The sequence below is a fragment of the Daldinia childiae genome (genome assembly GCF_008694065.1).
Source record: "Daldinia childiae strain JS-1345 chromosome Unknown Scaffold4, whole genome shotgun sequence".
NCBI classification, from domain to species: domain Eukaryota; kingdom Fungi; phylum Ascomycota; class Sordariomycetes; order Xylariales; family Hypoxylaceae; genus Daldinia; species Daldinia childiae.
In genome coordinates, this window is record NW_022984645.1 from 1,498,664 (window position 1) to 1,513,726 (window position 15,063).

The 15,063-nt window shown below is 43.8% G+C and overlaps 4 protein-coding genes across 4 annotated transcripts; 3 read left to right on the forward strand and 1 right to left on the reverse strand.

Annotated features, from left to right (window-relative positions):
- Positions 1 to 472: 472 nt before the first annotated feature.
- GL218_04735 (Delta(14)-sterol reductase) lies at positions 473 to 2,060 on the reverse strand (the record flags this gene model as incomplete). The annotated part of the gene is made up of 3 exons (XM_033581356.1): positions 473 to 1,563; positions 1,628 to 1,932; positions 1,996 to 2,060. 3 exons carry the CDS (start codon positions 2,058 to 2,060, stop codon positions 473 to 475), a joined length of 1,461 nt encoding a protein of 486 aa, XP_033435272.1.
- A 1,744-nt stretch (positions 2,061 to 3,804) lies between these two features.
- GL218_04736 (uncharacterized protein) lies at positions 3,805 to 4,985 on the forward strand (the record flags this gene model as incomplete). Its single annotated transcript, XM_033581357.1, has 2 exons — positions 3,805 to 4,743; positions 4,830 to 4,985. 2 exons carry the CDS (start codon positions 3,805 to 3,807, stop codon positions 4,983 to 4,985), a joined length of 1,095 nt encoding a protein of 364 aa, XP_033435271.1.
- Positions 4,986 to 6,085: 1,100 nt separating this feature from the next.
- Positions 6,086 to 10,461, forward strand: GL218_04737 (Endoglucanase EG-II; the record flags this gene model as incomplete). Its single annotated transcript, XM_033581358.1, has 7 exons — positions 6,086 to 6,154; positions 6,209 to 6,250; positions 6,301 to 6,397; positions 6,453 to 7,066; positions 7,141 to 7,510; positions 8,608 to 9,470; positions 9,526 to 10,461. The coding sequence occupies 7 exons, from the start codon at positions 6,086 to 6,088 to the stop codon at positions 10,459 to 10,461; spliced, it is 2,991 nt and encodes a 996-aa protein (XP_033435326.1).
- A 2,716-nt stretch (positions 10,462 to 13,177) lies between these two features.
- Positions 13,178 to 14,169, forward strand: GL218_04738 (uncharacterized protein; the record flags this gene model as incomplete). Its single annotated transcript, XM_033581359.1, has 3 exons — positions 13,178 to 13,473; positions 13,534 to 13,715; positions 13,787 to 14,169. The coding sequence occupies 3 exons, from the start codon at positions 13,178 to 13,180 to the stop codon at positions 14,167 to 14,169; spliced, it is 861 nt and encodes a 286-aa protein (XP_033435328.1).
- Between the last annotated feature and the right edge of the window lie 894 nt (positions 14,170 to 15,063).

Here is a 15,063-nt window from a genome sequence, read left to right on the forward strand (position 1 = left end):
TTTGAAGCCGAAAAGCTGAGTCATAACTACTAACTATTGGCTACTGGTTAATTCGTAATGATGGCAGGTGGAAGCCGTCGTTACTTCCTTGATATATTTGAAGAGAAATTGGGAGGGAAGGCATCAACATCGTTTGTTTCCTAAGTGATCCACAACTCGGGCCATGGTAAATATATACATGTAGGTACCCAGTGTCCGGATACTGCGGTTTCATGTACCTACCTAAATTATGATTCATTCGAACCCGACATCACCTAGGTAGGTACCTATCTAAGGTTAAGAGGTAGGCAACCAAGGTAGAACCTAGGTAAGTTGAGAACAATGTACGTTACATATTTTCTCCTATTACTCCCCCCTTTTTCATTTCAACTACCCCTTAAGTCCTATAACCCTGTCACTACCTTACCTGAGCTATCTATCTTAGGCACCTTTATGTATAGTCGTACCTCCTTTTCAATGTACTTAGATAGACCTAGTAGATACCTGGTACAATCTTGTACTTCACAATGCTCTTATACTTCTCCCAATCCTCTCCGTACTTCTTAACACACTTCTCGTCATCTCGTCCGTCGCGATGAATCAGAAGGACGGCAAAGTAAACAACGTAGAAGTAAGTGAAAAGCATACCCCAATACTTGGCTGGGCCTTGCACTATTTCCCTCCCGTCAAGTGTCTTGATAGCACCTTCAAGATTGCTGCCAGCTGACATGACGACATATCCGGCAAAACCAGTGGGTAAAGCATAAGGCCACGATTGCAGCCAATCGCCGAAATAATTGATGTGTCTTGCGACACCCCACCAGCCTGATATCATCAGTCGCGAACCCGTCTTGGTCTCGATGTACTTGATATGGGAAACACGAGGGTCGTTAGGGTTGGTACGGAAGATATTCTTTTGGAGGTTGCTTAAGCGGAAGATACCAAAGCCCGCAATTAGGAGAATGGAAACCCCTGTAGTACCTAGCCAACCGAGGGTTACTGGGTGTGTAGATAGGTATCGTGTTTGCTGGCTATAAATGAAGGGGACCCAGACGAGGTCTCCGAAGGACAGCATGAAGCCGAAACCGTCGTTGATAATATCGATGGTCGTAAGAATAGCGGGTTCCATGTACACTGCATCTAAACAGTAGACGGTCTGTACGATGGCGATGAAGACAATGCTGTCGGTCACGTAGCCGAAGGTACGGTACTGCTTGGAGATGAAAGCACAGTTTAAAAGGATCCAGCCAAGCATACCGGGGCGTAGCTCCATCCACTCCTTGATGTCAATCTCGCCAATGATTGGAAGGGTAACGCGAGGGTTGAGCTCCCGTCCAATATAGAAATCGTAGATCAAGTTACCAGAGCAGCCACCCTCAGCAAGTTGTCGAAACTGAGGGTTACCCGGCTTCACAGAAAAGCTACGGACGTAGACAAACGTTGCAAGTGAGTAAGCAATGATGATGTTGGCGGTCAGAATCTGTACGTAGTTGTCGGCAATGAAAGTCCACACGGGAAACTCGGCGCCTTGTGCAACAGTTCCGGCAAGGCAGAGAGAGAGGGTAAACATGTGCGAGGAGAAAGCTTTAATAGACTGCGTTAGCTAAGCTCTACCCCGCGAAGACTTTCTGATCTAGAGAATACTCACCGTTGAACCTATACTTCAGCCTTCCTCCGGACGATAATTCTGAACCCTCAACTTCGGTAGCAGGGAGAATACGGTATAGAAGAGCGCTGAAGAAGTAGTATGCCAGAGTCCAACCGGTGGCTTTCCAGCTACCTAGACCTAATATACCGTCCTCAGGCCATCCCACCTCGGCCTTCAATTGCTCGATAGACAATGTTTTTGGACTTAATAGCGATGGCGCGGGACAACCGGAAATATCGTTACAACCAAAGGTGATGATATAGCAGAGAATAGGAAGACCGAACGTAATAGCGGCGGTACCGAATCTAAATAGTTATATATCATTAGCTTTAACAATTTTTATCTGAGTTTCTATAATAAACACTTACGGACCGCCAAACTCATAGCCATGCGAGCTATGCGCTGGCTGAGGTTGCTTTGACTTAGACGACATATTTAAAGTTGTATCGCGATCCAGAGGTTAGAATATTGTTTAGGAAGAGAGAACTTGTTAGTGTTGTTGTTCTCCCGAGGAGCGCCTGAAGGCTCCTTTTTATAATTCAATAAACTTCCTACCTGGCCCTCTTCTACCCGTCTCTATCTTGAATGCGCGTTTATTCGAGGCGGTGCGAATTTGTGAAAAGTGACCGGCTCCCAACGTCCCGCATGGTACGATAGTAGAAGTTTTGTATGTAGATAGGAGAGCTTACCGGAAATCTTGGCTTCCGAGTGACACCATTTTTGACTTCATTACTACCTCCATTTCCCCAAGCTCATGTGGAGACGTCAACCAGTAAATCTTAAGTACCTAACCTTATGTACCTAGGTATCTAGGTATATTGGACCTATTGATGTACCTAGGTATCTAGGTATATTGGACCTATTGATGTACCTAGGTAATTTTAAGGTTCTCTCGTTTCAACGGCATCTTGACCAATCAAAGTGAGCAGAATACTAAGGTTCCACTACCAAGTGACCAATGATGAAAGAGTATCTTCAGAGTAGCGGCAGCTAAAACGTGTAATCCGAGTAACTCTAACCACACAGTAAAATTCTCCTAAAAAAACAGCAAAATCATTTTCACGTGAGATACGCCACCACGAGCCACCACGCGCCACCACGCACGGCCATTTGAAAAGAATGGCCCGTTTACTTAACCTTATGAATATGTTCCACTTGCATTATAACCATAAATATTTTAAACAAAAAAATAATTTTTAATATATTTATTTTAAAATTTAATATAAAATGAAAATAAAATGTATAAAATTAATTATAAAATAAAATTAAAATATTTAAAATTTTTTTTGTTTTTATTTATTTTTTTACATTTTTTTATAATTTATTAATTTTTTTAAAAAAATAAAAATAAAAAAGAAAATTTAAAATAAAATAAAATAAAATAAAATAAAATAAAATAAATAAAAATATTACGTAATATAATTAATAAGTTTTATTTTTATTTATTTTTATTTATTTTTATTTATTTTTATTTATTTTTATTTATTTTTATTTATTTTTATTATATAATATAAATATATTAATTTTATATATTTTATATATTATTTTTTATTATTTTATTTATATTTTATTTTATTTTTATTTATATTTTTTTTAAATTTTAAAAAAAAATAAAAACTTACGAAAAATATATTCGGTTACAATGCAAGTGGAGCATAAGTATGGGGTTGGGTAAACTAGCCATTTTTTAAATGGCCGTACATGGTGGTTTGTGGTGGCTTGTGGTGGCTTATAGTGGCTTATCTCACGTGAAATTGATTTTGCTGTTTTTTTAGGAGAATTTTACTGTGTGGTTAGAGTTACTCGTGTAATCCGTACAAACGAAGTACGTACCACTCTCGATGATCTTCCATTAGGTCAGGGGTCCGTGGATGTCGAGTTGCGCTAAGAATAGGTAATAGCGGCTTAGACGGCAAATCGACAACTTGGCTTATTGAATCTTTGAATGTTTAGAACAACTTTGTAAGAAAAAAAAAAGACACGAACTTCATGAATAAACGAACAATTGAACCAACACCCCATCGAAATCGATATTATTGCATTAAAGGTTTCGATATACAATAGTTTATGTCTAGGTTCTTTTTCGATATCTGCGTAGCGCATCCAGCGCATTTCTCCGACCGAAAAGAAAACCAACCGTGCTCCATACCTCTTTAGCCATAGCCTATCTCGCAACCATGCGCTTCTCTTCTGGCTCGACATATATATGTCCGACATTACTCTCCCTCCTTTGCCTCACTTCTACCTCACTTGCCGCTGATGCCGACAAGACGACAACTTCAACAGCGTGTACCGCGTCATCAACATCAGGCGCCTTCTTCGATTTGCGGCCCGACATAGCCCTTAAGAAGAATTCCGACGGGTCTAAGCCCGCGCATAGCAACGGAGCCCCGCTAGTGGACTACCATGCTAAGGGCTATGATTACGGGTTCAACTTCACATTGAACATCTGCGCTGCCGTGGTAGAGCCTGTTGACGAAGTGATCGGCGTGGAGCCGAGTCAGTGGAAGAATGTCAGCGCGTATTATACCTCCAAGGGTGACATATATAGTCTGGGTCTGCAGTCCGGCGCTCTAATATCGAGAGGCAAGGAGCTGGTTCTACAATATACGGGAGGATCGCCATGCGGAAAGAGCGTGAAGAGGGATGCAGATCTCGAAAGTAGGAGTTCTTCTGTCCACGAAGGCGCGGCCCATAAGGGATCCGATTTCGAGCGCGAAGAAGATACACCGGCGCCTACGAAAACGGCACTCGCGACTAGCACCCGGAAATCCTCCAAAGAGACGGACGAACCGAAGCGAAGAAAGTCGACCACCATATTCTTCAGTTGTGACAGAGACGCTGGTGCTGGCGCAGCTCAAGTCTCCTTCATCGCGACAGATCCGGAAGAGTGTTCATACGTATTCAAGGTCAAGTCACAGCACGCATGTGCAGGCGTAGAGCCGCACAAGCCGGGAAGCGTGGGGCCAGGTTCCGTGTTCCTAATCATCTTTGCCATCGCCGTACTGGTATACCTCCTCGGCGGTATATTTTACCAGCGCACAGTAGCCCACGCCCGGGGCTGGAAACAATTGCCAAACTACTCACTATGGGCCAGTGTTTGGAGTTTCATCTGTGTAAGTGCTTGTTCTATTCTACGATCACGATTACGATGGGAAGATATAAAACAGAACTTGAAGCTAATTGTTACTGCTAAACATAGGATTTCTTCGTCATGGCCACCTCCTCTTGCGCTCGGCTCCTCCCGAACCGGAGAGGATATCACTACGTATCGGGATCACCATCCGGAAGGGGTCGAAGTAACCGTGAGGACGAAAACCGGTTGATCGACCAATACGATGAGGAGTGGGAGGATTGATGGATTTTCTTTTTTATGGGTTTATTCTTAGCTTGTAGTTTTCTTGATTGATTTGCATGTTATTACTACCTAGATTTTTACCAACAGGGCCTGGTTGTAATACTAGAACTAGACGTTCGGATAGAAAACACATGGCATATGTTTTATTCTTAACTTTTATTCCTTTCACTTTCTTTCATTTTCTTTCAGAATAACTTACCTAGGTATTATGTATGCGTGTAACTAGTTATGAATGTATGTATTAGTTAGGGATGTAAGGTCATGAATGGAATGATGGAAAACGTTGGGTCATTGGGTATTGCTTGATTGGCTCTACTGCAGCCGGGCGGCGCAGTTGGATATCTTGGGAAGCTGGCAATTTTTAGCATGTTTCAATGTTTCAAGGTCTCAAAGTGAACCGTCATATACATAATAGGCTAGGCATATATGTGTTCCTATCCAATTTCTGTGTAAATTTATCCGCATTTGAGTGTCTAAGTAAAGAGTCGTAGAGATGAGAAATATTATGAAAAATAATCTCATCGCTACCTAGGTAGTTTGTAATACCGTTTAGTTAAACTGTATCTCTTAAGGAATCATAAGACTTGTAATATAGCTTTCGTTGGTAACACGACGGCTCGCAATCAAAAAAGAAAAAAAAAAGGCGTGGAGGCTATGCCGTAGATAGATATATGGAATCAACATACCTTGATGGGTTAACCTATTCGGTCAGGTAGTTTTGAAGGTTTAGTAGGTCTACTCTATATGCGAAACGCCGCAGGTTTAAACCTCCTGAAATCCCACCCGCGAAAGTGACCGATCATGGGCTCACTCTAACCCGATTACGCGACCTGATGGATTGACTCTTCCCTTTATATGGCTGATGCCCAGTGATGCAGGACATCCTTCGCCGAGAAGATGGGATTGCCATCTGCATTTGTTTCCTTGCTTCGTTTCCTTTAGCCTTACTCTCTCAGTTGTCATCTATTTTCTTTGCATTTTCATTCTTGCTACCATATCACATTGCATTCATTCGACGGCGGGACCTCCATTCATTTCTTTTTCTTTTTTCGCCTCTTGACTTTCCTTATGTTCAATTCGTAAGAAGCTTTTATTAAGAAATGTACTTTAAGAAGTCGATTTTCTTGTTGGCCGCGGCGCGTGTTGTCCTTGCAAAGGTTCAATTTCTAGTACGTAGCCACTTACAGCTTATACAACGATCAATGCTAACATGATATTTCAAGGGAGTTTCTATTGCGGGAGGCGAATTCGGGTGTAAGAACGATGTAAGGATAACCGAAGCTATAATTGAGGTTCCAGGTTAACATAATGAAAGGGAACATGTCCTTTAGACTCCGCAAAACTTCCTGACGATGGAGTTACTCAAATGTGGCACTTTGTCGGAGATGACGCCATCAATATACTGAGAATGCGTATGACCACCATTCAAGATGTCTTAACTTAAATATGACTAACGAGTCTACTCAGCAACATCATGGCAGTTTCTCGTCAACGACAATTTAGGCGGAAAGCTCGATAGCAACAACTTTGATAAATATGACCGATTGATGCAGGCTTGTCTCGCCACCGGCGCATACTGTATGATCGATATCCACAACTACGCTCGATGGAACGGCAAGATCATCGGACAGGGTGGACCGACGGATGACCAGTTCGTCAATCTCTGGGAACAGTTGGCGAAGAAGTACTCCGACGAGGATAAGGTTGTCTTCGAGCTCATGAACGAGCCGCACGACATCGATGTCGATACGTGGGCGAAGACTTGCCAGCAAGTTGTCACGGCTATTAGAAAAGCGGGCGCGACGAAGCAGATGATACTGCTTCCTGGATCAAATTCCGATGGCGTGGCGACACTAACCAAGGACGGCGGTGCGGAGCAATTGCTAGATATCACGAACCCTGACGGATCAACAGATAATCTGCTCTTGGATATCCATGCTTATTTAGATAAGGACGGCTCGGGGACGAACAAGCAGTGTTCAACGGATAACACTGATGCGTTCACGGACCTTGCGAAGTTCCTGAGGAAAAAGGGGAGGAAAGGTCTCGTCAGCCAGACCGGTGCGTCGCAAGATTCTTCTGTAAGTTTTAGCTACATATCTTCTCATTCTATCGTCTATATTAGCCGTTACGTGTTTCTAATAAGGTTGGGTAGTGTCTTAAGATGTTTTGTGCGCAAAACACACTTATCAACGACAACTCGGACGTCTTCGTAGGCATAGTTGGTTGGGGCGCTGGCAACATCGAGACCTCTGATATCCTAAGCTTGACGCCGTCGAAAAAAGATGGACGTTTAGTTGATAATCAGTTGATGTCTGAATGTCTGGTCGATACATGGGCCAATGCTAAGGAAGTAATTGATCCGCCAAAGCCGGAGCCGGAGTCGACAACAAAGGAATTCATTCCTACTTTTACTACCTCCTTATCGAGGAGCATTGTTACGCCACCTGCGCGCACATCTTCATCTGCAGACTCTGTAGACTTCGACGAACCGGTTGTCACGGTCCATGTCCTTTCCGATATAAGTATACTACAGACAGCGGAGGTACCCCCCACCCTCACGACATTGATAACCGCTGCCGGATCGCCGAGCGACGAATCTTATAGTATTGCATGGGAAATACCGACTATCACACCATCAATCAGCCAGACTCAAATACCTGGCCCGACACCGACAGCAGAAGCCCCATCAATGAAAGCTATGACGCTTCTCATCTGGGGTTGCGTACTGTTACCTTTACTTTTATGATTTTAGAAATCATAATAGTTTAAATGTTTGAAAAAAGAAAAAATCGACGGCCGTAGTCTCTGCGGCCCGGTAGATAATGAGGTCAGGACCTCACAACCTGTGAGCGTATGGTTTTGCTCGAGATAGGAATCTCAATGTTTGCGAATGGTCGCTGGAATATGAATCATCAGGCGTATGAGATCGGCTATTCTTATTTAGGCTTCTGATCAGAATTTGTGTCATATTGGATTTGAACACTTCCTTGTATATACTTGCATTGATGCACCGATACCATTAACACGATCCTCGTTGGATTGCTGGCAAAGAATGTCTTGGATAAATTGTGATTTTGAGTAAGATGTGAGAAGTCTAATCTGATAGGTAATTGCTAAATAGCTCACCGATTATGTGTATTACGAATCTCGTTGAAACGGACATTTGGTATTATGTATAGTAAAAGGGGTATGATTAAGATACCTAAAGTTCTTGATCTGCCTGTGAATTACTTTGTCGGAGTTAATAAAAGACGATCATGAACTGATAGCTGCATCTTTTTTCACACTGTATAATATATCTGGAAGTTGCGAGATGCGGGCGCTACTGCAAGGGAAACGCACTAATAAAACCACCATAACAACTTCTAAGTCTGGTACGATACTGTTTTTTATGGGACTGTATACACTGTGCTTTGTACATGTTTACACTGTCCCCTCACCCACGTCATTGCAGGTGGCAGGCATTACAACTAGCTAACAGCTTCCAGCCAGCCCGAGTCCACAACATTCAGTTTGTTCAACATTAAGCCACAAAGCCTCGTTTCTAACCCACCGTGCCTATCTCTTGTCATAATCACTCATCCAACTCCGACGAGACTATATACATCATATATGTTAGTTACAAAATATTACATTAACATGTCTGAACTGTCGGAATCTATAAAGGCTATACAAGAAGCGTCCAAGGAAGACCGCTTTACATATCTCACCATCCTCCAATACCATGTTACTTCTCCAGAAATCTTACCGGCCTTAAATGAAGTCCTCCAAGATGCCGATCTCACGCAAGAAATTGGTTGGGATCTGGTACAGATGCTACTGAACATCGATGGCTCGGAAACATGTCTCGAGACGGTGGCCCGTTTAGGAAACCCCCGCGAAGTCGTCATTAAAGTTATGGAGGCGCTGGAGGGTCTTACTGTCGCCTGGAATGACGAAGTAGTCGTCGATGTGGAGGAACCCGGACTCATCCCGGACTCCAAAATACCGGGGAAATTCATCACTCTACTTGGCATGCTCGCGATTCTTCACCAGCGTATCAAGACAAAGTACCCCTCTCGATTTCTGGGGCCATCGCTAGTGAAGGTGTTCGAGGCCTATCAGCCCACACCGGAGATGACTGCCTCCGTAATAAATCTAGTCTATTCGCTCTCAGGCCGTAAAAGGCCACCCTTACCCTCTAGGAAATCTAGCATTAATGTGGCCAATCCCGATCAAGATGGAGATGATTCTAAGAATGCGCCCGATCCTGAGGCTGAGCAGGAGGATCCAAAAGAGGAAGCCATGCAGCAGAAGCTACTACAAGCTTTTGTTACGTGTATCTTACAGCGATATGTAAATGCATACGACATGCTATGGTCACCTCGACTTCTGGAGGTATACCACCCGCAAAAGAATGTTCCAGGTAAGAAGACGACGATTGAAGCGTTTAGGGAAAACGAGGAACTACAAAAACGAGATGCAGTAGTAGGACATCTTGTTGTAAGTTTACCCACCACCTCCTACTCAATATTCTACTAGAGCTAACATCGCTTAGGCCTTACTACGTGATCTCGGTCTAAGTAATTGCTCAAAACAGTTCGTAAAGAGTATTTCCGAAGGTCCAGTTCATAGAGATCCCCTGGCAGCTTTCGACGACTTTTCCTCGGTGGATGATATACACTACTCCCCGGGTGGGTCCGTGTGTCTTATCGCCTACTGGTTATTCTCGAGAGACGTCTTCGGCTCAGATAGCCCTTGGCCCGAGATGCACATATTCCCGGACCATGCCTCGATACTCGGGCGATTTCTTGGCAGGGAAATGCAGTCAGAGATTCTTGCTAGTCCGGGAATCGCCGATGCTTTACTAGCTATCGGACTCGGACTCGAATATCGGAAACTAGTAAAAGCTGAAGATTATACAAATCTAATGGCCTATCACCATAATCTGACGCTCATCTCAGTATTCCATCCGGACATTCAAGTCAGGAACGCCGCCACATCATTTGCTGGCACTCTTCTCCACTCCGAGCCTGACGACCATAACCGATTAGAAATCCTCGAGGATCTATTAGAGAACTGCATGTTTGCGTCTCTCAAAGCATGTGCGATCACGTGGCTAAAAGAAGAGCTCATCGCCGCCAGGGAAAGCAAGCGATCCAATCAGTTCTCTTCCCCTGACGTCATTGAACGACTACAATATTTCTTATTCCCCGATATGCTGTCCTTAAACGAATCGAGCCCCGAGGCGCTAATTGACTTTTGGGCTCAAAACAACCTATTCCTCCTACAAGTTGCGAACTTCGCCTACTTCCTATTTATCGGCTTTAAGGAGCTCGTACCGGCCGGCATGGGGGCAGCAGTGGGGCAGCGGTTTGTGGAGCCCTTAATAGCCGCGGCGGAGAAGCTTCAGAAGGCGGAGGGAGTAGACGGTGAGAATCAGATGCAACTTAGCATACTTACGGATCGACTTCGTAGTCTTGGCCTACAATAGGTCTTATGTGGTCTGGTTATTTTGGGGGTATCGGTGGGATTAGCGGGTTGTTGGAATCTTGCGTGATGTGAGGGATGTGTATGACAGCTATCAAATAACCTCGTCTTGATGAGATGAATACCAGTCTCAGATCAGTTTCAATGATTACTCAAAGTTTTCAATTGTCTACGCTAGTTGTATATACCCAGTGAGGTAGATACCGGCGACCGCCTTGGAGAGGCTGTGGACCAAGTTCCTGTTTTTCTCATCCCGCTGAACATTTCAGTGCCGACTGAATGTTACGTCCCCCATGATGTCAACTACACAATATGCTACCAGACTCAACATATTTTGACCGACGCTCCATTTGCTACATTGATTAACATCCCCGTGCTCAATGCTTTGATGGATGGTATTCACAAGGTAGTCAACATGGGGTGTAACCTATCTTCAAGATCCTTAACGACAGACGGGGTCGAGGTTTTCTGATTAACCCGGCGACGAAATGTATGTACCTTATAATTAATATTGGTGAGTGACATTTCACTAAAGAACTTCTTGAACGACCCATAAACCGTCGACTTGGACGTATTAGATCTTAGATTATGAAGATCAAGTGATGCGGTTCCTGAATTGATATATAGGCGATTCGGACCGAAACCTACGTATATGCCTAATAGTATGTTAGTATCATAAGAATTAAAGAGTCAGTAGTTACATGCCAAAATACTTGCCGTACTTCTGATGCCACAAGTAAAATTCAATATGACGATCGTCACTTGAGATTCAATATACTGTATACCAATCCGTACATGCTGCTAAGAGCGGACCCAGGTATCTAGCTAAATGGTGGACTGCTAGCAAATATACAATGCGCAATAAAACCTACAAGGTCATATATTTAGTCTAAACTGCCCATCGTGTCAAGTGTTCGGATACAAACTCACAAACTCAAGACTGGAAAGTAAAACTCCATTTACGTATAAAGAAAAGCATGGAAGCTTCATTAAATAACCAAGTAGCGCTTTTACAAATAGCATAGAACAGCAGCAGAAAGTAAGAGCTACTTTGATATGATAGGGTTGCATGACAAATTACAGCAAGGTATTCGTATAGTTTTGGACGAAGTCAGTACTATATTGCTATTGAAGCGCAAATTTTGGGCTACTCGTTTATAGGAAGGGTAATGAAAATGTAATGTGAATCCCAACGGTGGTCACAATTCGAGGAGAAAGATTTCATCGCCTTGATGGTGAAAATGCCTAGGTGTCAGGCGGTAACTTCATACATGTGCAATTAACATCGATATATTGTTGGAATTGTAGTAGCCTGATGCCTGTGTAGTACAGTGTCTCGGAAGAAGTACAGTCAGAGACTTACCGCCAGAGTAGGATGAATTTAGGTGTAGGTACACAAGGACACGATGAGGTGAGAAGCCCCTTTTAGACCGCTCTATCATCACTAATCAACATTACCAAAATCCCGCATAACCCTGCCTTTAATTAATGATGCAGGAAGGATCCTTCATACGATTATAAGTGTAACAGTTACGATTGAATTGTGTCTCGATTCACATAATCCTACTCGTGTTTCTAGCCTAGGTATAGAGGAAGATATCGGTGAAGCTATGAATATCAAGAAGGCATTTGGGGGACAACCTGGTCGGTTGAGGTCTGCCTAGATGGAAGGTAGTCCGGTAGCAAAAGCTTATGAGTTGTTCTTAGTATATTAAAACGTGGTCATGGTATTTTGAAGTTGGGGATAACCACGAGCAAAAGCGAAGCTCCTCAAAAGACTGGGAATAAAACTCATCATGGCTCAAATCACAACCCAGAGTGGCTCGAAAAATAGTGCTAAGGCAATTAATTACCTTTTAAAATATATCCATATCTTAGCTAAAGGAGGCATTGATCGTGCTAACTCGTGTTTTGCAGTATGTCCGCACAATTGGGATCAGTTTCCCTCTTCAGAGCTGTGTACCTAGTCTTACCCTAATGACGATGATTTGGCTCTATAATGATCTCGAGGGCGGCAGTGATGGCCCATTACTACGAAATGCGCTTAATGCAGCAGGACTGACGTGCTTTGCTTGGGGAGCTGTTACAGTGCTATTTAACGGACAGATAGATGAGGAGGAAGGCCGGATTCTATGCAGGTGGTATACAGTTATGGCTGCTGTTATTATGACCACAATACATGCGCAGGATTTTCCTGATATTGCAGGAGATAGAGCGCGTGGTCGCAAAACTATGCCGCTCTTATATGGCGAGACTCTGTCTCGTTGGAGCGTAGCGATTTTCGTATTATTCTGGTCGCTCGTTTGTCCAGAATTCTGGCATATCGAGTTCTGGTTGATTCGATTAGTTTTGTTCAACATTGGGGGAGCTATTGGTATATTCACGACGGCACAGTATAGCCAACAGTGCGATGAGTGGACATGGATATTATGGTGCTTATGGATTAGTACTATTTATGCCCTTCCTCTTTTTAAACCGAGGTCCTAATCTAGGTAGCCTTTATAGGTATTGACAAATGATAGGTCTAATAGCCGCCGTTGTCTAAATATAGTTGCCCACCCGGTGTTACAAATCCATATATCTTATTAATTTCTACATCTTATAAGCTAATGCACTGCTTGATTATAAATGTCTGCCATTAACTACAGCTACCTTGACTTCTTAGATGATCGTTCTAACATCGTATACAGTATTACCACCCAGTCAAAGCATACAACACGATGGCCCAAACACTCAAGACTTGGTTAATTACCGGATGCTCTAGTGGTTTCGGTGCTATATTTGTCCGCCAACTTCGCGAACAAGGAGACAATGTCATTGCCACTGGTCGCGATGCCGAGAAAAGACTTGCTCATCTCAAAGATACTGGGGCGACAATCTTGGACCTCGACGTGACAGCGCCACCAGACGTTATTAAGGCTAAGATGGCTGATGCCTGGAATTTGTATCCATCCGGTATTGATGTAGTGGTGCATAATGCCGGCTATATTCTAAGCAGCGCCATCGAAGAATTGACGTGGGTATAATAGATGCCAGTGCGATTAACTACAAATTGTGACCTGCTGACAGAGAGTAGACAAGAAGATATGGAAAATATCTTCAAGACTAATTTCCACGGTCCACTGAACATTACTCGCGCACTTCTGCCTCAAATGCGAGCTAGGGGAACAGGCACGCTTCTATATATGAGCTCACAAGCAGCGTGGCATGCTGATCCCAGCGCTGCTGGATATTGCTCATCTAAATTTGCCCTCGGAGGTTCGGTTATCCTTCTTCTCACTGTTTTCCAGATTACTAGGAAGCCATTCACTAATGATTATTTTGTTTAGGTGCGATCGAATGTCTTGCTAAAGAACTTGCCATTATTGCCCCAGGATTGAAGTTGTTGATTGTCGAGCCTGGCTATTTCCGCACGAGTGCCTTTAAGAATATAAGGAATGTAGGCCCACGTCAGCAAGACTACGCCGGCTTCAATACTGCTGTGAGGGCTGTGGAAGCTGGCATAATCGGCAACGAGCCGGGGGATCCTTCCAAGGCAGTTTCAATCATGATTGATTTGGTAAAAGGCACTGGCGTGGCGGCTGGTAGGACTGTACCACTTCGGGTTCCTTTAGGGACGGATGGCTGGGAAAGGATCAGGGCCAAATGTGCGGATATGTTGAAGGTTTGTGATGAATGGGAGGAAGTGGCTAAGAGTACGGATCTGAAATAGCCAACAAGTATATCTGATGAAGAGCACGTTTCTGGTTCTACTATAATATAGTATATTTCAGGAGGCCATTGTTTAAACCTTCTTAATTTCACACCTTACTAGAAGCTCTTCAATCAACTCGTCCAGTACCCGAACCACAAATTCCTGCTTATAGAAGCCGGTGTTGAAGCATGTTGTAAGCGTTAATTCGCCCTCCCAGCTCCACACGTGAAATTGTAAATTTCGTGCTGACATATTTGTCCCTACCCAAAGATTGACGACCTCTACCTTTGTATAATCCTCAACCACATACTCCTTCTGGATGTATGTTTCTAGATTCCCCACGCTACTTAGATCCGGTGTCTGTACCGGTGGAAACCCCTCCGGTACGGGGGCCTTGAACAAGGCCGCTGTCCGTTGCACGTAAGGCTCTGCGAGGTCTAGGAAACTAGCTATTATTCTACTGCCGTCTTTGGGGTCCCAAAATCGGATAAGGTCCCAAGAATACACAGCATGCAACTCTTGTGCAATAGTGTGAAAATCCTTTCGGGGTCCTCCATCGACACCAAGAACGCCATCGATGCATACGGGTAGACCTGAAAAGTACACACCGGTAACTCTTTAGCCACTTTTACTTTCCGGTGGTAAGTGTAGAACGTAGATCAACAGGCACAAAGGCCGCGTACGACTTAGAGAGCGGGTGCTGTGGCTATGTTGAGGTAGCACGAATGATGGCTGCATGCACAGCACTTGTCACTTTGATATTCATGGCGCGACACATATCCACTACCTTAGAAGTAGTTTCGGAGTCGAGAGAGGTCGATGCGCGTGAGCTATTTCCTGGCGGAGATGTGCTCAGATCACTTCGCGTAGGAAAACCGATACTTGGAACTCCACGAATGAATTATCTAATAA